The 25,761-nt window shown below is 46.8% G+C and overlaps 1 protein-coding gene across 2 annotated transcripts in view; it reads left to right on the forward strand.

Moving 5' to 3' along the window:
• The window catches only part of INO80 (INO80 complex ATPase subunit), a 357,091-nt gene that overhangs the window by 290,685 nt on the left and 40,645 nt on the right, over positions 1–25,761 (forward strand). For both annotated transcript variants that reach the window (XM_073609688.1, XM_073609689.1), the window contains exons 27-28: positions 17,600–17,727; positions 18,134–18,228. In XM_073609688.1, coding sequence (XP_073465789.1) covers positions 17,600–17,727; positions 18,134–18,228 — 223 coding nt within the window. The remainder of the gene's footprint in view (positions 1–17,599; positions 17,728–18,133; positions 18,229–25,761) is intronic.

Raw genomic sequence — 25,761 nt, forward strand, 5'->3', positions numbered from 1 at the left:
TACACAGTACACAATACAGTGTAGTGCGGTGTTGCAAAACAAAATCCCCATCATGTCTGGAAGGCCACCAAAGAGAGGAAGACGCTCACAGGCCACTAAAAGAGGGCAAGCAGGCTCTTTGTCTACAGTCCACAGTGCTGGTCATGGACATGGTGCATCTTCTGCAGGTGGCCGTGGGGCACGCTTGTCCTTTTTTTCTGCCACTGGGACAGGGGCAGAAAAATTGGGCCTTTGGTGGTGCTGGTGCCACAACACTGTAACCCCTCACAGATACTCTTGTTGGGCACAGGAACGGGCCCTGCTGTGAAATATTAGATCAGAAATTGTAATTACATGCCCCTGTTAAACAGGGACAGAAAAATTGGGCCTTAGGCAGTGGTGGTGGTGCCCTATACTAAAAATATTGTTGGAAGCTAGCATCATCAAGATTGAGGAGGAATAGGATAGTCACTCAGCATAAGCAGTCTTCAGGGGATCCCACATCCATAGAAAAATCAAGCAGTTACATCAGCATCAGGTGCTTGATAGCTGCTGCTGATCCAAGACTGATTCATTTTTATGAATTTGAGCCTATCAAGGGAGTCTGTGGACGGGCACACTCTATGATCCGTTACAAACCCTCCAGCAGCACTGAATGTGCGTTCAGAAAGAACGCTGGATGCAGGACAAGCCAGTAGATCAATTGCATATTGAGCTAGTTCTGGCCAGTGCTCCATCCTCAAGACCCAGTAACCCAGTGGATGCTCTGTTGGAAAGGTCTCCAAGTCTGCTCTTGCCCCTAGATATTCCTGAACCATGTAATGCAGACGCTGGCAATGGTTGCTTGAACCGATCAGACCTTGGCGCAGAGGACTGAAAAATTGTCTAAAGGCATCGGTCAGCCAGCCACCTTCTCCACTGTTCTTCCTCTGACTGAACGAAGCTGTCATGGTTATGCAGTAATCTTTGTCTGTCAGCTTAGCTCTCCTCCATGTGTTCACCTTTAGAGGCCAGCCACTCTCACTTGGCTACTTAAATAATCTCTCCTCAAAGCATGGCTCCACCCCAGCCCCTATCAGGGAACTCTATATTCACCTGTGCACTGCAAGCCTGCCTTGCTGATCAACCTTTGCGTGTTTAGCTTCCATGTGCATCTTGCTGTGTCTTCTACGTCTGATTCCAGTTACCGATCTTGGCTTGTTCTCGACTATCCTTGCCTGCTTGTGACCCTGACCTTTGGCGTGTTCTATGTTTATCCTTGTCTGCTACTGCTAGTGGCCCCAACCTTTGGCTTATTCCCTTACTATCTCTGTCCTCCTGTAGCCTACAGTGGGTGTGAGCTGGGAGACCCTGGGGGTCGCGACCTGGAGCCAGTTGCAGCCCAGTCCATCCTCACCACTAGAGGCTCTAGTGAACACCTTCTGGCTCTTAAACTCCGCGCCCTGGGGAATCTTATGCTCTAGCCCCTGTGGGATCCGTGTTGGTGTTCCAGTGGATTTGCCTTCCTTAACCACCTAGACTCCCATCCACAGCAGTCAGCCGTAGGGTCCACTACCTTTGCGGTGCACTCCTGACCCCAATGGTGTGCATCTGTCACCTGGCCTCAGGTGACCTGACAGAAGCCTCAGCAACACGTTGTCCAGCACCAGGAAATTGTAACCCCACAGGGTCTGGAAATGCATTGCACAAACCTTTCTTCAAGGCCTCCTGAAGATGTTTCATCCTCTGCTCCCTCTGCGAAGGCAGGATGAGTTGTGCAACCTTACCCTTGTAACGTGGATCAAGAAGGGTTGCCAGCCAGTAATAATTCCTTCTCTTTGAAGAGTCCTTACGCTGCATGGCCTCCCTGATTCTGCAAAGCCTGCGAAAATTTCCAGAGGCATTCGATTCTGAGAGAGTCCTCTGGGTCACTAAGGATCACATGATCCTTAACCTCCTCCCAGCCACGTACAACTCCTTGGGTTTCTGGGGACTGAAAACCATCCCTTGAAGACTGCTGCTGAGTGTTATCCTCCACGTCCATGCTGACACAATCCTCCTCCTCCTCTTCTTCCTGTGTGTTTGGTGGGCCTGCAGGAATAATATCTGGATAAAGGGGGCCTTGAGAGGTAAGAAAGTCCTCCTCTTCCTCACACTGTTCTGCCTCAAGTGCTCTGTCCATTATTCCATGAAGCATGTGCTCCAACAGGAAGACAAGAGGGACAGTATCACTGATGCATGCATTGTCGCTGCTCAGTGTGCTCACCATCCTCGTGGCCTCATCAAATGGTGACAGGACAGTGCATGCATCCTTGATCAGTAGCCACTGGCGTGGCGAAAAAAAGCCAAGCTCCCCTGACCCTGTCCTGGTGCCATACTCACACAGGTACTCATTGATGGCCCTCTGCTGTGTTTACAGCCACTGCAGCAATGCCAACGTTGACTTCCACCTGGTGGACATGTCAGAAATGAGGCGGTTGGTGGGCAGGTTTCATTCCCTTTGAATGTCAGCCAGCCGAGCACTGGCATTGTATGACCGTTGGAAATGACCACAGACTTTTCTGGCCTGCCTCAGGAGATCTTGTAAGCCTGGGTACCTGCTCAAGAACCGCTGCACCACCAAATTTAGGATGTGTGCCAAACATGGAACATGGGTCAGGTGTCCCTGTCAGAGGGCGGAGAGAAGGTTGGTGCCATTGTCGCATACAACCATTCCTGGCTGAAGCTGGCATGGCGTCAACCACCTCTGAGCTTGCCCCTGCAGAGCTGACAGAATCTTTGCCCCAGTGTGGCTCCTGTCCCCTAAGCAGTGGTTTAACCTTAAACTATGTAGAGGATTCTTTACTGTAAGAGTGGCAAGGATGTGGAATTCCCTTCCACAGGCGGTGATCTCAGCGGGGGGCATCGGTAGTTTCAAGAAACTATTAGATAAGCACCTGAATGACCGCAACATATATGCAATTTAATACTGACTTATAATCACACACATAGGTTGGACTTGTGTCTTTTTTTTCAACCTCATCTACTATGTAACTATGTAACTCATGCACCCCATGGCATCTTTTTGCCTGAGTGCTTGCGTAGCCCCTTGAACGCTTACAGAGCACTGCTGGTTTAGAGAATAAATCTGCAAAAGAGGCCATAGAGGAATAAGAAGAGGAGGGGGTGGAGGAGAGAGCTGTGGCAGATTCACCCTAGCATTTTAGAGGCGTGGTGACATAACAAGTTCCAACAATACTGAACCCTATTCTGCATCCTTTCCAGCTGCCAGCAGAGTTACCCAGTGCGCCGTGAAAGAAAGGTAACATCCCTGCCCATGCCTGCTAGACCATGAGTCTGCAGTAATATACACCTTACTGCTGACTGCCCTGTCCAACAAAACAAAAACATTGCCTTCCATATGTCGGTAGAGAGCTGGAATGGCCTTCTGTGAAAAGAAAGTGCGTTTTGGTACCTGCAACTGAGGTACGGCACATTCCACAAACTCACGGAAGGGGACATAGTCTACCAGCTGAAAAGGCAGTAGTTGCAGTGCTAGCAATTTGGCCAAGCTGGCATTCAAGCTAGCATTCAGAAGGTGAGCGTGTGGATGGCTGGGACCGAATTTCTTTTTAATGTTTAGCAACTGGGGTAGGGAAATTTCCCTGCTAAAATCAAATGGTGTTGTACTGCTAGCAGATTGGCTGCAAGTACTTGGGACACCTATAGCTAGACCTTCATTCCTCTCAGTGCAGGTTTTACAGAGGACTGGGGTAGAGTTGGAGATCCCAGATGAGGAGCAAGGAGAAGTCTGCATTTTTCTTTGTGTGTCTTTTGAAGTGCTGTTGCCGTAGAATATTGTAATTATGAATATATTTATTTTATATTTATTTATATTTAATTAATATATTTAATTTATATTTAATTTAATGGATATATTTAATTTAAATAGAACTATAAAAAAGCAGCGCTGTGACAAAATTTGGTTATATATGATATAACAAACAAACAAGTGGGATATTAGGCCCAAATTAAGGGTAGACTCCAAGTTCATAAATTGGCATAAATATATGGGATGAACAATCCTAATCAGTATCGATCGTGGATGGTGAATAAAAAAGATGAGGTAGGTGGAAATAATGAGTCCTTCACCGCACCACTGTGATATAGTAAAATTGTGCGCTTACCAAACGGCAAGCTTGGAAGAGCTTGCGACCTTAACCCGGTCGGGGCCTTTCAAGATGGACCATCAGAGAGAACCACACCACCTTGGATTGGATTAAGCACGCTGTTCTTCCAGTTACCACTCTAGGTGGAAATGTACCACTGGCTGGGGATAAACCTCAAGGGAGGTGTACCAAGAAAGAAGGAAAGGCAACATAGCGTAATCCTGCTTTACTTTTATTAAAAACAAAAAGAGTTGCACTTACATTCGGAAAAGTATCAACAAACATATAAGCCGGCCGGCTAGAGAGCGATCGCCCGTCCTGTAGACTGTAAACAGTGGATGCAGCACGTCAGCACGTCAGCACGCCCGACGTACGTTTCGTCACACTCTGACGTCGTCTGGGGCACGACGTCAGAGTGTGACGAAACGTACGTCGGGCGTGCTGACGTGCTGACGTGCTGCATCCACTGTTTACAGTCTACAGGACGGGCGATCGCTCTCTAGCCGGCCGGCTTATATGTTTGTTGATACTTTTCCGAATGTAAGTGCAACTCTTTTTGTTTTTAATAAAAGTAAAGCAGGATTACGCTATGTTGCCTTTCCTTCTTTCTTGGTACACCTCCCTTGAGGTTTATCCCCAGCCAGTGGTACATTTCCACCTAGAGTGGTAACTGGAAGAACAGCGTGCTTAATCCAATCCAAGGTGGTGTGGTTCTCTCTGATGGTCCATCTTGAAAGGCCCCGACCGGGTTAAGGTCGCAAGCTCTTCCAAGCTTGCCGTTTGGTAAGCGCACAATTTTACTATATCACAGTGGTGCGGTGAAGGACTCATTATTTCCACCTACCTCATCTTTTTTATTCACCATCCACGATCGATACTGATTAGGATTGTTCATCCCATATATTTATGCCAATTTATGAACTTGGAGTCTACCCTTAATTTGGGCCTAATATCCCACTTGTTTGTTTGTTATATCATATATAACCAAATTTTGTCACAGCGCTGCTTTTTTATAGTTCTATTTACTTTGTATGTGCGTATCACACTTTGTAGCGGCTGCTCTTTTATTGTTTTTTGAACAATTCGTCACATTTGATTGCTTTTTTCATTACACCTTATGTATTAATTATTAATTTTTATGGTATAGCGCGGTGTTTTGCTTTTTCTTTTATATATTTAATTTAGCTTGTAGCTATGTAGGGTGGAACATATTATCTTTACCGAAATCTCTGGTAAACCAGACAAGTCGTGCCTAGGCTTGTGTATACAAACAATGGGGTCCAAACCTCATTGTTTTACACATACTCACTTCAAAGGCTCCCATGCTGGGATATGCAATGAAGGGAGACCAACTCGTAATCAATATTTCATTTCCCAGGAAAATTCAAGTTAAGCTCCTGCTCAGAATAGTCACAAGGATTTGCATTAAAGGGGGTTGACTTATGCAATGTATAGGGATTGGAGATGTAGCCAGTCCTTAACCAGGAATAGGGAAGCTCACCAATCAGAGCCACACTATGCCAACCAATGAGGCATCAGCATGTAATGATATACACAGACTAGATGGGTGGGAACGCACACTTTTATGGGAGAGCAACCATCAGAATGGATGGAACCCTGATGCACAGGGTAATTATAGGAAAGCTCTGCATTTTACTTGTAAGTAACTAAATATGTTTACAGATTAATGTTTTCAGGAATATACTCTCTATTCCTTCATGTTTTTCTCTTATTTTAACCTAATATTTTCTTCCTTGCTGTAGACTATAGATAGATGGTTGGAGTATTAGATAGACTTTCAACTACTCACCAATAAATGTTGTTATTGTGTTAAAGCTTTCACGCATGGTCAAAGAACTCTCATTTAACCCAAATCATATTTGAGAGATATTAAATCTCAAAAATAGTATACGGGAAAAAGACTGCATGGGAGGTAGTCATATGTCTTGTCAAGCATGTGGTGCCCAAGCGGCTGCTTTTGTGGCCACGTTTGATCCGCTTCAGACATAGATTGCAAACAGCAATGGTGCGATCTGCTGCACATGTCCAAAAAGGCCCACACCAAGGAACTTTTCAAAATCAGCAGGGAGTCAGCAGCGCCCTGCACCTGCGGAGCTCCTCGGTGTGATGCAGTAGGGTGGCTGCCCCCTAGAGGACATCCTGCCTCCTTGGAGTTGTGCCTCCTCCTCCTCTATTCTATCAGGCACCCAAGTAGAGTCAGTGACCTGATCATCCCCTCCCTCCTCGTCACTGGAGCAAACTTGGCTCTATGCTGCATCTGGGGGAACATGACTGCCAGTTTCTTGGCCTTCTTGGGCACCCCCACTCTCTGGGCTCACGTTACTCCCTTCCTCAACCTGGGAACCAACATCAGAGCCTTCAAATCGCTGCGCATTCTCCAGCAGCATGTACCCGACACTTTGGTCGAATAATTTGGGGGACTCCTCCGTGCATGATTGTTGGGCTACGGAAGGAGTGACTGTGGACAAGGAGCCGGTGGAATAGGCCACTTTGGCAGCTGCATAGGAAGGAAAACTACTCTGAGCCTGGGTGACAGAGGATGAGGAGCATGAAGATGGCTTTGTTATCCACTCCACCAACTCTTCTGCATGTTCTGGCTCAATAACACGGCCAGCAGCAGAAAAAAAGGACAAGTGTGCCACCGGCAGAGGATTCACTATGTCCATGACCAGCACTGTTGACTGTAGATACAGAGCCTGCTTGCCCTCTTTTAGTGGCCTGCTGTGAGTGTCTTCCTCTCCTTGGTGGCCTTCTGGACATGATGTATATTTTGTTTTGCAACAACGCACTACACTGTATTGTGTACTGTGTACACCACCAGAAAAGTAGTAGCAACTGCACTACGGCTGCACTGTATTGTAATTACAATTTTTGATCTATTATTTCACGGCAGGGCCCGTTCCTGCGCCCAACAAGAGTATCTGTGAGGGGTTACAGTGTTGTGCCACCACCACCACTGCCTAATGCCGCATACACACGAGTGGTTTTGCCTTCGGAATAAACTCTGAAGGTTTTTCCGACGGAATTCTGCTCAAGCTGTCTTGCATACACACAGTCACACCAAAGTCCGACCGTCAAGAACGCGGTGACGTACTACACGTACGATGGGACTAGAAAAAGTAAGTTCAATAACCAGTGTGCCACCCTTTGGGCTCCTTCTGCTGATCTCGTCTTTATCTCGTGTTAGTAGAAGTTTGGTGAGAGACGATTTGCGCTTTTCAGCTTTCGTGCTTTTCAGTCCGTTACTGCTCTTCAGTTTGTTCTTGTGGGTTTGTATCTGTTTTTCAGTGCGTGTAGTCAGTTTGCATCTGTTTTTCATTGTGTTCTTGTCCGCTTGTTTCTGATTTTTAGATCGCTCTTCACAGGCCTCGCTGTTCTTCAGTGCGTTCTGTTAGTTCGTTCTGACCAGCCGACCATTTTGAAGCCATGTTGCGAGTACGTACTCGTCGTAGAGTTCATGCTGTGTGGGGGCTTGGTGTTGGGGTTCATACTTGGACCCAAACCCAGTCCATGAACAGGGTGGGGAGGAGTTCATGGACCAAGAATTGGTTGCTCCAGTGTGACCAATTCTCTCATATGCCTTTGCTTCGTGAGATCCAGGAGAATAATCCTGATGATTTCAGGAACTTTCTCAGGATGACGGACCCCGTTTTTCACCATCTGTTGGCTTTGCTGACCCCTTATATTAGCAGGCAGGATACCTACATGAGGCAAGCCATTACTCCGAAGCAGAGGCTAGTCGCCACGTTGCGGTACTTGGCGACTGGGAGAAGTCTACAGGACCTCAAGTTCTCGACAGGCATCTCCCGCCAGGCTCTGGGGATCATTATCCCAGAGACCTGTTCTGCTTTTATTCAGGTCCTGCAGAAGGACTATATTAAGGTACGTTTTCTCCCTTAACATCACATTCTATGTATTTAATGTCTGCTAATGTATTGTATTTCTTTCATCATTCCCTAATTACCATGATTGTTATATGCTGAGAATGTCCCCTTTGTCCTCATGCATGCTGTAATCTTTTAATGCTCCTTTTTTGGCCTACATGCATATTTGCCTTCACTAATCTCCACAGCATGCTATCCTGGGCCTATATACACCTAGCCTAGTCACTTAACAATGTATTTTGTCAGCTCCTTTGTAGTGCTTTACCCTAAACACCCCCTAAAATGTGTACAAATATTATTGTTGTCCTTAAATTCAGGCAGAGTGCCATAGGCTTTTTTTTGGGGTCCCAAACTCAGCTCGATCCCTCCCCCCCCCCCCTAAAATTTTTACAATGGGCCATCAGAGGGGGTGAGGAATCTGATAAGTGGACCTTATATTTTTCTCTTTCAATACTCTTTAAAATAAATGTTATACTGATGTTGGCCAAGAATGTTTGTGACTTAATTTCACTAATTATATGACTTCTTAAGGTAGTTGGTTGCACCGGAGCTTTTTATGGGCTTCATAACAAAGGGGGTGAATGCATACGCACATGCCAATTATCGGTTTTTAATTTCTGAAAAATAGTTATGTATATATTTTCTAATTTTACTTCACCAACTTAAACTATTGTGTTTTGATCCATCACATATAATTCATATTAAAAAAAACATTGAACCTAAAGGCTGTAATGTAACAAAATAGGTAAAAAGCTAAGGGGGTGAATAGTTTTGCAAGGCCCTATAATTTACAGCTCCCAGGTAGCAACGGGTTGGATAAGGTTATTGCTGCTCTGGATGGGGAGATATGGCAGGTGGTCCTGGAACAGGTTTTATTAGTGTCCCTTTCTTCAACACAGATTATCCTTACTCTGTTATTTATAGAGCGTAATAGAATACCACAGAAGCTGCACCAATAGCACTGGAGAGAGAGTCTGAACTTTTCCCAGATGTGGGGGATCCCCTGCAGATCCCATGCACATGCTCCGGAAATGCCCCAAACTGGTACATTGTTTGCAACGTGTTATTGCTATTGGTTATTTCTGGCATTCCAGTCTTTTTTGCACAATGATTCTTTAATGCAGGGCTCAAAATTTCAAGTCCTGAGCCACTAGCCAGGCCTTAAGAGTTACTCGCCACCAGTTGCCCCACCCAACCCCTACCCTGCCCCTAATTCTGCCCCTAAACACGCCCTCATAAATTATCTAATGAAATTACACTGTTAAATGTTTTATACAGAATTAAGTTACAAAAATAAATCTTAACAACTGCATATCAGTGCAGCCTCATTAGTGCACATCAGTGCTGCCTTATCAGTGCAGCCTATTAGTGCCCATCATTGCCGCCTCATCAATGCGGCCTCATCAGTGGCCACCAGTGCAGCCTATCAGTACCCATCAATGCAGCATATCAGTGCCGCCTCATCAGTGGCCATTAGTGCAGTATTTTAATGCCCATCGGTGCAGCATATGAGTGCTGCCTTATCAGTGCAGCCCCATCAGTGCAGCTTATCCGTGCTGCCTCGTGGTCATCAGTGCAGCCTCATCATTGGCCGTCAGTGCAGCCTCATTAGTGCCAATAAGTACAGCTTATTGGTGCCCATCGTTGCCGCCTCCTCAGTGAACATTAGTGCCGCCTCATCAGTGGCCATCAGTGCTGCTGCCTTATCGGTGCAGCCTATCAGTGCCCATCAGTGCAGCCTCATCAGTGCTCATCATTGCAGCCTATCACTGCAGCCTCAGTGCAGCAGGGAGGAATCGGGATCACACAGAGCGGAGATCTCCCACTGTGACACAGCTTGAAGATGAAATGCCATCCGCTGTCAAACAAAGTCCCTCCACCTGGACCAGCATTGGACCAGTGTGCTGTCTATCATAGGAGCCAGTCCAGGAGGCAGGACTTTGTTTGACAGCAGCCGGCGTGTTTCATCTCCAAGCTGTATCACAACGGGAGATCCCTGTTCTGTGTGATCCAGCCAGCTCTCCTCCTGACAGTTTCCTGGCTGATTGCTTCTGGCAGAAGCGGTGCAGCCTTCTTTTTTACAGGTCATCAGAGCAGTCGGGATGGTGCAAAAAGCCCCCCTCTCTGAGCCGCTCTGATGGCCGCACCGCTTCTGCTAGAAGTGATCAGCCAGGAAACTGTCAGCCAAGTCTGCCCCTGCTCCACATTCTCCCTCTGCTAATTTCCACTCGCCAAATGCGAGCAGGCGAGGCAAAATTTTGAGGGCTGCTTTAACATGTACACTAGGGTTCTTAGATGAGAAAGTATATACACCACAAGTACAGATTTCTTTCTCTACATTGCTATATTTGGCTCGTAAGGACATTATGTTAAAGTGGCTTTCTCCTCTTCCTTCGAAGTCTGAGGAGATTGGCAAACGCAGGTTAATTCCAAGGAAAGGCACATTCTGTTACAGCGTTCACCCAACGGTTCCCATCGGCAGCTCTCCTCCTCTCCTCCACCCCAGCCCTCCTCCATGCGATCCGTTCGGAGCCTGCTCGTGCGGGAAAACGGACTACTTTGAAAAAGATGGGGGGGGGGGCGCGGTGGGTGGTCGGAGGAAGGAGGAGGTGGGGCTTAGCGGCGTTGGCGTTCTTCAGCATCCACAACACGGGCTGTGTAGCTATAAAGTGCATCTTTTTTCAGGTGCATACAGCTGAAGGAGGGACACAGAGCAGACGGGTGGCATGTGAGTGTTGGTGACACAGGCATTCCCAGGGCACATTTACTTAAGCATCAGGCTGAGCTTAATAGCAGCGGCAGTTGCTGGACTATTTCTCAGCAGTGGGTGCCTTTTTTTGGTAGTACCTCTGTGTTTGTGCTCAGCACTATGACCAGAGGGGGTGGTACAAATACCACAAAAACCAAGGGCACAAAGGGATCGCCCTAAGGACCCTCCCTCTGCAACACCACCCCCCCTGAAAGATCTAGGGAGGCTGTCTGGGATCACCCAGATAAGCATTTTTTCCCTCCTAAAATGTTTTCAACACTTTACCCTATGGAGGAAAAATTTACTAAGATGTGGAGTATTCCAGCAATGGACGCTGCTATATCCTCTGTGATCCAACTGATAAAAAATTGGAATTCCTCTTAAAAAACATTTTCTCCTTGGCAGGTTCAGTGGCTCAACTTGCAGTGGTGGCAATTGGGGTATGTCAACCCTTGAGAGACCATTTGAAACAGGTGCTCAAGGTTTTCCCTGAACAGCAGGCCCAGGAGTTAGCCGAGCTGCCAGCAGCTTTTTGTTTTGCAATTGACGCAGTCAGAGATTCTATTCTTCAAACCTCTCGCCTTACGCTTAGGTTGGTACATATGGGTAGAATCTTATGGTTGAAAAGTTGGGCAGCCGAAGCTCCATGCAAAAAGCTCCTGGCTGGTTTTCCTTTCCGCGGTGAAAAACTGGGGGAGGATTTGGACAAATATATCCAAAAAATATCAAGTGAGAATAGTACCCTTTTGCCAGTTAAGAAAAAGAGTAAATGTCCCTCATTTAAATGGCCTCTTTCTCCAGTGCCAGGGGCATCAGCCTCCAGGCAGTCGCAACGGCCTCTGCCGTCAGGTTCAAGAGGTAAACCTCAGGGTCAACCCCAGGGACAAAAGAAATCCTGGGGGAGGAAACCCACAAGACAGAATGCTAAAGCCTCTTTATGAAGGGGCGCCCCCGCTCGCTCGAGTGGGGGGAAGACTTCTGCAGTTCTCAAGGGTCTGGCAGGAAGAATTTCGAGACAGATGGGTGGTCTCCACAATAGCTCTAGGATACAAACTAGAGTTCCGAGAATTCCCATTTCCTCGTTTCCTCAGGTCAAATGTCCCCAAAAGATCCAGAGAATAAGAATTCTCTTTCTAGCGTTAGACCGACATTTGTCGCAAAAAAGTGATCATGGTGGTCTCCATGGAAGAGCAGGGGTTGGGGTTTTATTCAAACCTTTTCACGGTGCCAAAATCAAATGGGGATGTCAGACCCATTCTGGATCTCAAAGCTTGTTCCTGAAAATTCGCTCTTTTCGCATGGAATCAATCCAATCAGTAGTCTCCATCCTACAAGGAGGAGAACTTCTGGCATCAATCGACATCAAGGATGCATACCTGCATGTACATATTTTCCCCGCTCACCAGAAGTATCTGCGTTTCAAAGTAGAAAAACTTCATTTTCAGTTTGTAGCCTTGCATTTCGGTCTAGCTACTGCACCTCGGGTGTTTACAAAACTTCTGGCGCTTCCTCTGGCCAGATTAAGGACTCAAGGTATAACAATAATAGCATACCTAGACGACCTGCTCTTGATAGACCGGTCAGTAGCCCACTTGGACCAAAGCAGGGTCACCACAGTCAACTACCTGGAATACCTAGGTTGGGTCCTCAACCTAGAGAAATCTTCTTTAAAGCCAGTAAGAGAAGATTAGAGTACTTGAGTCTGGTTATAGATACAGCCCAGAAGAGGGTGTTTTTACCATGGTTCAGGTGGTCAGGACAAAGAAGGATACTTCCATTCGCCTTTGTATGAGGTTGTTGGGGAAGATGGTGGCTTCATTCGAAGCAGTTCCCTATGCTCAGTTTCATTCGAGACTGCTGCAAAACTGTATCCTCTCAGGCCTGGAACAAGAAGGTCCAAGCACTAGATTTTCCGATGCGTTTGTCGCCAAAAGTGCGCCAGAGCCTCAGTTGGTGGAGGATATTCGAGAAATTGCAGAAGGGGAAATCCTTCTTACCGGTTACCTGGAAGGTGGTAATAACAGATGCCAGCCTTTCAGGTTGGGAGCAGTCCTGAAAGAGGCCTTTGTCCAGGGGAAATGGTCCAGAACCGAAAGGACATTCTAGAGATTCGGGCAGCGCGTCTAGCCCTAAGGGCCTGGACATTCAGGTTGCAGAATTCTCCTGTCTGGACTCAATCCTACAATGCCACAGCAGTGGCTTATATGAATCACCAAGGGGGCACCAAAAGTCAGCCAGCCCAGGGAACCATATCCTAACCTGGGCAGAAAAGCATGTGCCGTGCAATCTTCATTCCAGGGGTAGAGAATTGGCAGGTGGACTATTTAAGTTGCTAGCAGTTGTTCCCGGGGGAATGGTCCCTTTACCCCTATATCTTCCTGGCTATATGCCAAAGATGGGGGATCTTAAATGTAGAAATGTTTGCGTTCAGGTTCAACAACAAAGTCGACAACTTTGTGTCAAGAACAAGGGATCCACTCGCATGCGGAACAGATGCGTTGGTGACCCCGTGGGATCAGTTCTCACTGATGTATGCATTCCCTCCTATTCTGCTGCTACCTCGACTTCTTTGCAGGATAAAGTGGGAAAGGAAGTAGGTAGTTCTTGTGGCCCCAGCGTGGCCCAGAAGATCTTGGTATGCAGAAATAGTAAAGATGGTGGTAGGGGCCCCATGCTATCGGTGTTCCATCCTATTTTACAAATGCTAAATTTAACGGTTTGGCTATTGAAACCCACATTCTGAAGAATTGTCTGGAAGTCTGGAAGGCATATGTTTCTTGGTGTGAATCCAGGGGTTGGCATCCTAGTAAGTATGCCATAGGTAGAATTCTTGCCTTTCTGCAAATGGGGCTAGAGATGAAACTGGCCCTGAGTACTATCAAGGGCCAGGTCTCGGCCTTATCGGTATTGTTTCAACGTCCGCTTGCTTCGCATTCTTTGGTCCGAAGATTTATACAGGGTTGTAACGCGACTTAATCCACCGGTTAGAGCATCCCTGAACCCTTGGGACTTGAATTTAGCTCTGTCAGCATTACAAAAACAGACTTTTGAGCCGATACAATATATTCCTTTGGTCCTTTTGACAAGGCAGCTAGTTTTTCTGGTAGCCATTTCTTCGGCAAGAAGGGTATCAGAGTTGGCAGCTCTTTCCTGTAAAGAGCCATATTTAATCATTCACAAGGATAGAGTAGTATTGCGTCCTCATCCTAGCTTTCTGCCAAAGGTGGTTTCAGGTTTTCACCTAAACCAGGATATTGTTTTACCTTCATTTGTTCCAGAACCCTGTTCTAAGGAAGAAAATTCACTACATTCTTTCAATGTAGTAAAAGCAGTCAAAATCTATTTGAAGGCGACTGCTCAGATTCGGAAAACAGATGTTTTGTTTGTGTTGCCTGAAGATCTGTTAGTGCTTCGTGGGCAGTGCATCACCAAGCCTCCATGGCTCAAATCTGCAAGGCCACAACCTGGTCTTCAGTCCATACATTCACCAGAATCTATCAGGTGGATGTAAGAAGGCATGAGGATATCGCCTTTGGGCGCAGTGTACTGATTTTTATAACAGCTTACCTGTAAAATACTTTTCTTGGAGTACATCACGGGACATAGAGGTCCCCCCCCTCTTTCTGGTTACACGTGTATTGCTTTGCTACAAAACTGAGGTACTCTCGGTAAGGGGAGGGGTTATATGGGGAATTGAACTTCCTGTCCAAGGTATGCCAGTATCCATCACCTGAAGGTGCCATATAACCCATACAGTAATTACTGTGGCTCTGTGTCCCGTGAAGCACTCCAAGAAAAGGATTTTACAGGTAAGCTGTAAAAATCCTATTTTTTCCTTACTTATACCTATTGCCACACTTTAAAACTGTATTGTAGGAATGTACGACTGCTAACAATTTTTTGTGATGGCCATTGTTTTTTGTTGGTGTTTTTCTTTTTTGTATTATTGAAAAAAGCCTAATAAAAAGCCATTTATAAAATAAATCTGTTAAGGGATGCGTTGGAGGGAGACAGAGGAACTTGACTAGACTCCATTAATCTGGTACTAGGCCTAGGTTGGGCTAAGCTCGGGACATGCCATGCCAGAATGTCTGGGAAATGTCCTAATTATTTTTACTAACAGATAAAGGAAACCAACTGAGGATATTTAGCAATAGGGCCGACATTCCTGCTTGCCCCTGGATGTTTTGGGTACCGTTTGGGACTTTATCAGGATACTCTCTGCCTAAACTATTGTGACATATCTTATGCCATTTGTGCCCTGAACTGCGCATATCATTGTCTCATCCATTCTTCTTGTGATAGAATATTGTTTACTTGTGAACAATCAATCGCATATTTTGCACCCAGTGAACCCATGTGGAAGCCAACAGTGCAAAATGCGTTGGGACAATACACCCCAATATGCCCTTCCTTCCCATGCAGGACATTGTGTATTACCTACAGTCAGTTCCATAAATATTGGGACATCAACACAATTCTAATCTTTTTGGCTCTATACACCACCACAATGGATTTGAAATGAAACGAACAAGATGTGCTTTAACTGCAGACTTTCAGCTTTTATTTGTGGGTATTTACATCCAAATCATGTGAACGGTGTAGGAATTACAACAGTTTGTATATGTGCCTCCCACTTTTTAAGGGACCAAAAGTAATGGGACAATTGGCTGCTCAGCTGTTCCATGGCCAGGTGTGTGTTATTCCCTCATCATCCCATTTACAAGGAGCAGATAAAAGGTCCAGAGTTCATTTCAAGTGTGCTATTTGCGTTTGGAATCTGTTGCTGTCAATTCTCAATATGAGATCCAAAGAGCTGTCACTATCAGTGAAGGAAGCCATCATTAGGCTGAAAAAACAAAACAAACCCATCAGAGAGATAGCAAAACCATTAGGTGTGGCCAAATCAACTGTTTGGAACATCCTTAAAAAGAAAGAACGCACCAATGAGTTCAGCAACACCAAAAGTCCCAGAAGACCACGGAAAACAACTTCGGATGACCGAAGAATTCTTTCCCTGGTGAAGAAAACACCCTTCACAACAGTTGGCCAGATCAAGAACACTCTCCAGGAGGTAGGTGTATGTGTGTCAAAGTCAACAACCAAGAGAAGACTTCACCAGAGTGAATACAGAGGGTTCACCACAAAATGTAAACCATTGGTGAGCCTCAAAAACAGGAAGGCCAGATTAGAGTTTGCCAAACAACACCTAAAAAGCCTTCACAGTTCTGGAACAACATCCTATGGACAGATGAGACCAAGATCAACTTGTACCAGAGTGATGGGAAGAGAAGAGTATGGAGAAGGAAAGGAACTGCTCATGATCCAAAGCATACCACCTCATCAGTGAAGCATGGTGGTGGTAGTGTCATGGTGTGGGCATATATGGCTGCCAATGGAACTGGTTCTCTTGTATTTATTGATGATGTGACTGCTGACAGAAGCAGCAGGATAAATTCTGAAGTGTTTCAGGCAATATTATCTGCTCATATTCAGCAAAATGCTTCAGAACTCATTGGACGGCGCTTCACGGTGCAGATGGACAATGACCTGAAGCATACTGCGAAAGCAACCAAAGAGTTTTTTAAGGGAAAGAAGTGGAATGTTATGCAATGGCCAAGTCAATCACCTGACCTGAATCTGATTGAGCATGCATTTCACTTGCTGAAGACAAAACTGAAGGGAAAATGCCCCAAGAACAAGCAGGAACTGAAGACAGTTGCAGTAGAGGCCTGGCAGAGCATTACCAGGGATGAAACCCAGCGTCTGGTGATGTCTATGCATTCCAGACTTCAGGCTGTAATTGACTGCAAAGGATTTGCGACCAAATATTAAAAAGTGAAAGTTTGATGGATGATTGTTAATCTGTCCCATTACTGCAGAAAGTCTGCAGTTAAAGCACATCTTGTTTGTTTCATTTCAAATCCATTGTGGTGGTGTATAGAGCCAAAAAGATTAGAAGTGTGTTGATGCCCCAATATTTATGGACCTGACTATATATATATATTAATGCTATACATCTAGACTAAGTGTTCAGAGTGATTTATGTCCTGGAAGGGGGGTTCCATAATCTCCTGGGGTTGGCATTTAGTAGTGTGGTATGCTGAGTTCAAGCTCTTAAGAGGTTTGATACCCCACACTTTTTAATTAATTTTGTAATAAATATGTTTTTAATGAATTGAACTCATGTTGGTGTAATTATTCTGGTAGAAGGAGTCAGCACTGATAAAATCCCATAATCCTCTCATAAATGGTTTGTTGACTACACTTTGGGGATGTGGTGTTGACGCATATAGTTGAACTTGTTTATACAGTAGTTCTTGGACTGTCTACTGATCTGGCGGTTTTCGTCTAGAAATAGTCTAATGTATGACCTCTTGCAGAGACCTGTGGCCAAGGCTCATTGGGGTAGGAATATCAATCAGCTAGGTTATCCTCTCTATCAGGCCTAAACATTTGAGGCAACTGTTTTGTGTTTTAAAGTTGCGTTGGCTGGCAGAGTTGCCTGTAGACCGTTGTATCGGGCCTGGCCATCCAACAATTCTCTAGTGTCCATAGACAGCCAGCCATGGCTACAGCTGTCTTACCAACTCACAGGTTAAGCTTCAATTGTACATTGTTCCTTAAGCATGCCTAAGTAGAATGTGAATTTGGACAGTAGTTCTAAAATTATTTTTGTAAACTCATAATCACCCATTTGGATGTACTAATATTAAAGAATATAGTAATGCAAATAAGTGTATTTCATTTTGCCATTACAGCATCTATAGTAGAAGTGTGGTTAGTCTATGATACACAGTAACACAATCTTTACACTGATGTTAATTTATGTATTACAGACAAGGAGAGTCTGATCACAGACAGTGGAAAGCTGTATGCACTGGACCTTCTGCTAACACGCCTCAAGTCCCAAGGACACAGAGTGCTTATTTACTCACAGATGACTCGGATGATTGATCTGCTAGAGGTAGTATACAGTACTGTGTAGTTCACACCTCTGGGGCCAGTGTATATACTTTTTGACAGCTGGTGCACACAGGCACTCAGTGACCCCCTCTATCTCTTTTGCATAACTTTAGCAGGGCAACAAGATCTAAGCTGATGACGCTCATTTGGTATACTGAACTTTAGATTTAGAGTGCCTGTTTGTTTCTTTAACTGGCATGTTTGAACCTTCCAAGCAGCGTCAATGCTCTTCTGCACACTCTAAGGGTAACCAATCACAGGTGGGAAAGAGGCATAAACTGAGGGTGGCTTTTAGTATTCACATCTTTTGTATTACATAGTTAATCTGGTTGAAAAAAGGCACAAGTCCATCCAGTTCAACCAGTTTACTAAGCATGTAGTTGAGAAATCCCCTTTTATATTCACAGGAATATATGGTATATAGGAAGCACACATACATGCGGCTAGATGGCTCATCGAAGATCTCAGAGAGGAGGGACATGGTAGCAGATTTTCAGAGCAGGTAAGCTAAAAAAAAAATTTCATAAGTACTGTGGTTACCAAATTGTTAAATTTAATATTATTTTTTTGCCTAAATTGTTTTTGTAATTTTTGTGGTTACGGTCTAGAGTTTCTCAAATGCAGGTGCAACTTTTTATTTTCAGGTATTGCATATTTATAACAAAGTATTGATAATAAACTTTTGAAGCAATACAAACCTGTAAAATGAAACTTTTTATTTTGGAGGGAAATTTCCAATATCCAAGTATATAGATTAACCACTTATGCCCCGGACCATTTGGCTGCCTAAAGACCAGAGGACTTTTTACAATTTGGCACTGCATTGCTTTCACTGGTAATTGCACGGTTATGCAATGTTGTACCAAAATTTGCGTCCTTTTTTTCCCACAAATAGAGCTTTCTTTTGATGGTATTTGATTGCCTCTGTGTTTTATTTTTTGCGATGTAAACGGAAAAAGACCGAAATTTTGAAAAAAAAATTATATTTTCTACTTTTTGTTATAAGAAAAATACAATAAACTCAATTTTAGTCATACATTTAGGCCAAAATGTATTCAGCCACATGTCTTTGGTAAAAAAAAATGTCAATAAGCGTATATTTATTGGTTTGCGCAAAAGTTATAGCGTCTACAAACTAGGGTACATTTTCTGGAATTTACACAGCTTTTAGTTTGACTGCCTATCTCATTTCTTGAGGTGCTAAAATGGCATCGGGGGTGGTGGATGGAGCCCGGATGGGATAGGAGGGGGCTAATGGAGCCCGGATGGGATCGGAGTGGCGGATGGAGCCCGGATGGGATCTGGGTGTTGGATGGAGCCTGCATGGGATCGGGGTGGCGGGTGGAGCCCGGATGTGATCGGGGTGGCAGATGGAGCCCGGATGGGATCGGGGTGGTGGATGGAGCCCGGATGCGATCGGGGTGGCAGATGGAGCCCGGATGGGATCGGGTGGCGGATGGTGCCAGGATGGGATCGGGGTGGCGGATGGAGCCCGGATGGGATCGGGGTGGCGGATGGAGCCTGGATGGGATCGGGGTGGCGGATGGAGCCCGGATGGGATCGGGGTGGCGGATGGAGCCCAGATGGGATCGGGGTGGCGGATGGAGCCCGGATGGGATCGGAGTGGCGGGTGTAGCCCGGATGGGATTCGGAGTGGCGGATGGAGCCCGGATGGGATTCGGGGTGGCGGATGGAGCCCGGATGGGATTCGGGGTGGTGGATGGAGCACGGATGGGATCTGGGTGTTGGATGGAGCCCGGATGGGATCGGGGGTGGCGAATGGAGCCCGGATGGGATCGGAGTGGCGGATGGAGCCCGGATGGGATCTGGGTGTTGGATGGAGCCTGCATGGGATCGGGGTGGCGGGTGGAGCCCGGATGGGATCGGGGTGGCAGATGGAGCCCGGATGGGATCGGGTGGTGGATGGAGCCCGGATGCGATCGGGGGGGGGATGGAGCCCGGATGGGATCGGGTGGCGGATGGAGCCAGGATGGGATCGGGGTGGCGGATGGAGCCCGGATGGGATCGGGGTGGCGGATGGAGCCCGGATGGGATCGGGGTGGCGGTTGGAGCCCGGATGGGATCAGGGTGGCGGATGGAGCCTGGATGGGATCGGAGTGGCGGGTGGAGCCCGGATGGGATTCGGAGTGGCGGATGGAGCCCGGATGGGATTCGGGGTGGCGGATGGAGCCCGGATGGGATTCGGGGTGGTGGATGGAGCACGGATGGGATCTGGGTGTTGGATGGAGCCCGGATGGGATCGGGGTGGCGGATGGATGGGACCTCCTAGCAACACCGCTGCATTTTGGAAAGACACCCCAAGGAAATTGCTGAGAGGCATGTTGAGCCCATTGAATATTTAATTTTTTTGTCCCAAGTGACTGAATAATGACAAAAAAAATTTTTTTTTTTACAAAAAGTTGTCACTAAATGATATATTGCTCACACATGCCATGGTTATATGTGGAATTGCACCCCAAAATACATTTTGCTGCTTCTCCCGAGTACAGGGATACCACATGTGTGCGACTTTTTGGGAGCCCAGCCGTGTACAGGACCCCGAAAACCAAGCAGCGCCTTCAGGATTTCTAAGAGCGTAAATTTTTTATTTCACTCCTCACTACCTATCAGTTTTGAAGGCCATAAAATGCCAAGAAGGCACAAAGCCCCCCCCAGTAGACAACCCAAGCTATTTTCTGAGAGGCATGTTGAGTCCATGGAATATTTTATATTTTGCCACAAGTTTCATTTTCCCGCTTGCCGCAAGCGGGAAAATGACAAACTTTTTTTTTTTTTGCACAAAGTTGTAGTGTGTTTTAGTGAATTACAATTTAAAAAAGTGTGTTTTTTCCAAAAAAAATGCGTTTGTAAAATCGCTGCGCAAATACTGTGTGACAAAAAAAAATGAAACACCCACCATTATAATCTGTAGTGCCTTTGCTTTAATAAAAATATATAATGTTTGGGGGATCAAAGTAATTTTCTTGCTAAAAAAAAAACATTTTTTCATGTAAGAGCCCGTGCACACTGGGGCGGGGGGCGGCGTCGGCGGTAAAACGCCGCTATTATTAGCGGCATTTTACTGTCGGTATGCGGCCACTAGCGGGGCGGTTTTACCCCCCGCTAGCGGCCGAGAAAGGGTTAAATACCACCGCAAAGCGCCTCTGCAGAGGCGCTTTGCCGGCGGTATAGCCGCGCCGTCCCATTGATTTCAATGGGCAGGAGCGGTAAGGGAGCGGTATACACACCGCTCCTTCACCGCTCCGAAGATGCTCCTGGCAGGACTTTTTTTACCGTCCTGCCAGCGCATCGCTCCAGTGTGCAAGCCCTCGGGGCTTGCACACTGGATACACAGCAGCGGCACTTTCGGGGCGGTTTGCAGGCGCTATTATTAGCGCAATAGCGCCTGCAAACCGCCCCAGTGTGCAAGGGCTCTAAACAAAGAGTGTCAGAAACGGCTTTGTCTTCAAGTGTTTAGAAGAGTGGGTGATGTGTGACATAGGCTTCTAAATGCTGTGTATAAAATGCCAGGACAGTTCAATCCCCCCCCCCCCCCCCCCCCAAATGACCCCATTTTGGAAAGTAGATACCCAAAACTATTTGCTGAGAGGCATGTCGAGTCCATGAAATATTTTATATTTCTTTCTCGAACATCACGGGACACAGAGCCTCAGTACAATTACTGATGGGTTATATAGGTATCACTGGTGATTGGACACTGGCACACCCTATCAGGAAGTTCAACCCCCTATATAATCCCTCCCCCTTGCAGGGATACCTCAGTTTTTACGCCAGTGTCTTAGGTGATGGACGTGTAAAGATGTCCTGTGCTGAGCTCCAAAGGGAATATCCTAAGATCCTATACTGGGGCAAGCCAGGCGAACCGGATCCATTCAAAGTGTCTTTTCATGGCCGAATTGAATGGTACCCGGTACCTCGTGTCCGAAGAAACAAGGTTTTACCCGTAATGCTTCTCTTTTTAGAGAGCTGGACCCCGCAGATCAGAAAATGGCTTTAAACTTCCTAATTTCTGGCGAGGTGCTTTACGGTCCCAGAACTGTTGGATCCCCCTATTCGTAGGGGGCCCCAGTCTCTGACGGTTTTTTCAAACGGAGCCCACCGTGAGAGGTGAAGATTGGGTCTGTGTAAACAGCACCCTGCAGCTGGATAAGGTAAGAGGAGATTCCACAGAATTTTGAGTTCTAGTGGCTTTTCTCCTTTAAGGTAAATGCATGCTATGCCTATTGTGACCACCGGGGGCTGCCAAGAGCACAAACCTGCACATGCTGACTGTTTGTCTCAGTGTTTTCATTGCTGTTCATGTCCCAGCGTCTCAAGCCGGCTGCAAAAAGGTAAGATGGAAGGGGGGATTTCTCATGTTTGAATGTTCCCCCCCAGGCTAGAGAGGGACCACAGGGGTCTAGAAAGTGGTTATACCACCCGGGCTCTGCGGCCTAATGGCCACCAGCTCTGAAGATAGCCGTTTAGGCAGATCTTGTTACCAGCCTCCCTCCCTCCCCCCCCCCATCCCCAGCCTTTCTCCAGAAGCATGACAGGAGAGTCGGCCAGCGCGGGAAGCACTCGTTTTTTTTCAAAACTCGAGGGGGGGGGGGGGGCGGTAGAGGAGGGGGCGGGACGTCAGCACAGGTGCTTAGACTCCCACTCAGGCCAGCTGCAGGCTATTAAAGGCACTCTGTACAGGTGCACACAGCCTTCTGAGAGACACAGAGCTGACGGTCGCATGTAAGGTGGGACACAGGCATTCTCCTAGGCAGCATTTACTGAAGTAACACCAGACTGAGCATTGGGTAGCAAGGCTTTTAGCCAGACTACATCGCTCAGCGGGCAGTGTTCATTTGTATACCTCACACCTTGTTGCTTTGCACTATGGGTAGAAGAGGTTCAAGCACCCCAGGAACCAGAGACACTAGGGGATCTCGTTCAGGTTCTGAGGGCCCCCTGTCGGCAGCATCCTCCCCCCCTAAAGATGGGCCAGGGACGGCTAGCCAGGGAGAGCCATCGGGGTCAGGGGCTACACCTGTTTCTGGCACTTCAGCCCCTGTATATATTACACAAGAGTTTTTTTCCTCAACCATTAATGGTCTAGAGGAAAGATTAATGGCCGTGATTACGTCTTCACTCAGTGGAAGAAAACGCACTAGGCTTTCCTCTGTTCCCCAAGACCCTCAGACAGAGGAGTTCTGGGATAAAGGAGATTAATCCCTTTCAGAGGATCGGGATGGGACGGATGATTCCTCTTCGGAGGAATCAGGTGGAGAGGGACTCTCTGCGCCTTCCCAAGAGGAGAAAGTCTTAGTGCAGATCCTTACTGGATTGGTCCGCTCAACATTTAAGTTGCCCATACCTGAAACTGCTAAAGAATCCTCTTCTGCTTTGGGGTCACTGAAACCTTTCCAAGCAGCACATGCTTTTCCTGTTCATACTTTACTTGAAAAGCTCATTTATTCTGAGTGGGATCACCCAGACAAACGTTTTTTTCCGCCGAGAAAGTTTTCAACACTTTATCCGATGGAAGAAAAGTTTATTAAAATGTGGGGAATACCGGCTATTGATGCTGCCATTTCCTCCGTAAATAATAGCCTGACTTGTCCTGTAGACAATGCTCAGATGCTCAGGGATCCTGTAGATAAAAGGATGGAATCCCTATTGAAGGATGTTTTCTCCTTAGCAGGATCAGTGGCCCAACCTGCAGTAGCAGCGATTGGAGTCTGTCAATACTTAAGAGACCATGTTAAGCAGGTCATCAAAGTATTACCTGAACAGCAGGCCCAGGGGTTTGCTAACCTTCCAGCGGCCTTATGCTTTGTGGTTGACGCCATTAGAGATTCTATCGTGCAAACCTCCCGTCTTTCACTGGGGTTGGTGCATCTACGTAGAATCCTATGGTTGAAAAATTGGTCAGCCGAAGCACCATGTAAGAAGCTACTGGCTGGGTTTCCATTTCGTGGTGCAAGGTTGTTTGGAGAGGACTTGTATAACTATATCAAGAGAATCTCTTGTGGGAAAAGCACTCTCTTACCTGTCAAGAAGAAGAGTAAGCGTCCCTCTTTCAAACGGACTCTTTCCCCAGCGCCGGGAGCTTCAGCCTCCAGGCAGTCTCGACGGCCGCCTCCATCGGGGTCCAGAGACAAGAGTCAACCCCAGGGACAAAAGAAGTCCTGTGGAAAGAAGCCTACTAGGCAAAACACTAAGACCTCTGCATGAGGGGGCGCCCCCGCTCACTCGAGTGGGGGGAAGACTGCGACAGTTCTCAGAGCTCTGGCAGGAGGACTTCCAGGACAGATGGGTAATCTCCACGGTAACCTTAGGGTACAAGCTGGAGTTTCAGGAATTCCCCTCTCCTCGGTTCCTCAGATCAGGTGTTCCCAGAGACCCAGAGAAAAAGCAGTCACTCCTTCTAGCCTTAGAGCGACTTTTGTCGCAGGAGGTCATTATGATAGTTCCCGCAAAGGACCAGGGATTGGGCTTCTATTCCAACCTTTTTACGGTCCAAAAGCCAAATGGGGATGTCAGGCCCATTCTGGACTTAAGGGATCTGAACCGATTCCTAAGGATTCAATCCTTCCGCATGAAATCAATTCGAACAGTAGTTCCCACCCTGCAGGGAGGAGAATTTCTGGCATCAATAGACATCAGAGATGCATATCTGCATGTGCCCATTTTTCCTGCTCATCAGAAGTTTCTGCGCTTCGAGGTAGGAGGGCGCCATTTCCAGTTTGTGGCTCTGCCTTTCGGGATAGCCACTGCACCTCGAGTGTTCACAAAGATCTTGGCTCCTCCTCTGGCTAGATTAAGGGCTCAGGGTATAGCTGTCATAGCATACCTAGACGACCTGCTCTTGATAGACCGGTCGGTAGCCTCTTTGAATGGAAACTTGAGGACCACAGTCAGGTATCTAGAACACCTGGGTTGGATCCTCAACTTAGAAAAGTCTTTTCTAAAACCAGTAAGAAGACTGGAGTATTTAGGTCTGATTATAGATACAGGCCAGGAGAAAATATTTCTACCCCAGGCAAAGATCACTGCTTTGAGAGAGCTGATTCTGACAGTAAGGACCAAGAAGGGTCCCTCAGTCCGCCTTTGTATGAGGCTACTAGGGAAGATGGTGTCTTCATTCGAAGCAGTTCCCTATGCTCAGTTTCACTCAAGAATGCTGCAACACAGTATTCTGTCGACCTGGAACAGGAAAGTTCAGGCATTAGACTTTCCGATGCACCTGTCGCATGCGGTGCGTCAGAGCCTCAATTGGTGGCTCATACCCGAAAACCTGCAGAAGGGGAAATCCTTTCTACCGGTTACCTGGACGGTGGTAACAACAGATGCCAGTCTGTCAGGTTGGGGAGCAGTTCTGGAACAGGCTGCAGTCCAAGGGGTATGGTCCAAGACAGAGAGGACCTTACCCATCAACATTCTGGAGATCGGGGCGATACACCTAGCTCTAAAGGCCTGGACTATCAGGCTACAGGGTTGTCCGGTCAGGATCCAGTCCGACAATGCCACAGCAGTGGCTTATGTCAATCATCAGGGAGGCACCCGGAGCCGAGCTGCTCAAAAAGAGGTGAACCAGATCTTATTCTGGGCAGAGATGCATGTGCCATGCATATCGGCAGTTTTCATCCCGGGAATAGAGAATTGGCAGGCGGACTATCTAAGTCGCCAGCAGTTACTTCCAGGGGAATGGTCTCTGCATCCCGACGTCTTTTGGGCCATATGCCAAAGATGGGGGGTTCCAGATGTAGATCTCTTTGCATCCCGATTCAACAAAAAGATAGACAGATTTGTGGCAAGGACAAAGGATCCTCTTGCATACATTCGTTGGATGTAGTAAGAGCAGTTAAGGCCTATCTAGGGGCAACTGCTCAGATCCGCAGGACGGATGTTTTGTTTGTGCTGCCAGAGGGTCCCAATAGAGGACAGGCAGCGTCAAAAGCTACCATTTCTAAATGGATTCGACAGTTGATCATTCAAGCTTACGGTTTGAAACAGAAGATTCCTCCGTTTCAGATCAGGGCAC

Source organism: Aquarana catesbeiana, linkage group LG13, assembly GCF_042186555.1.
Source record: "Aquarana catesbeiana isolate 2022-GZ linkage group LG13, ASM4218655v1, whole genome shotgun sequence".
NCBI classification, from domain to species: Eukaryota; Metazoa; Chordata; class Amphibia; order Anura; family Ranidae; genus Aquarana; species Aquarana catesbeiana.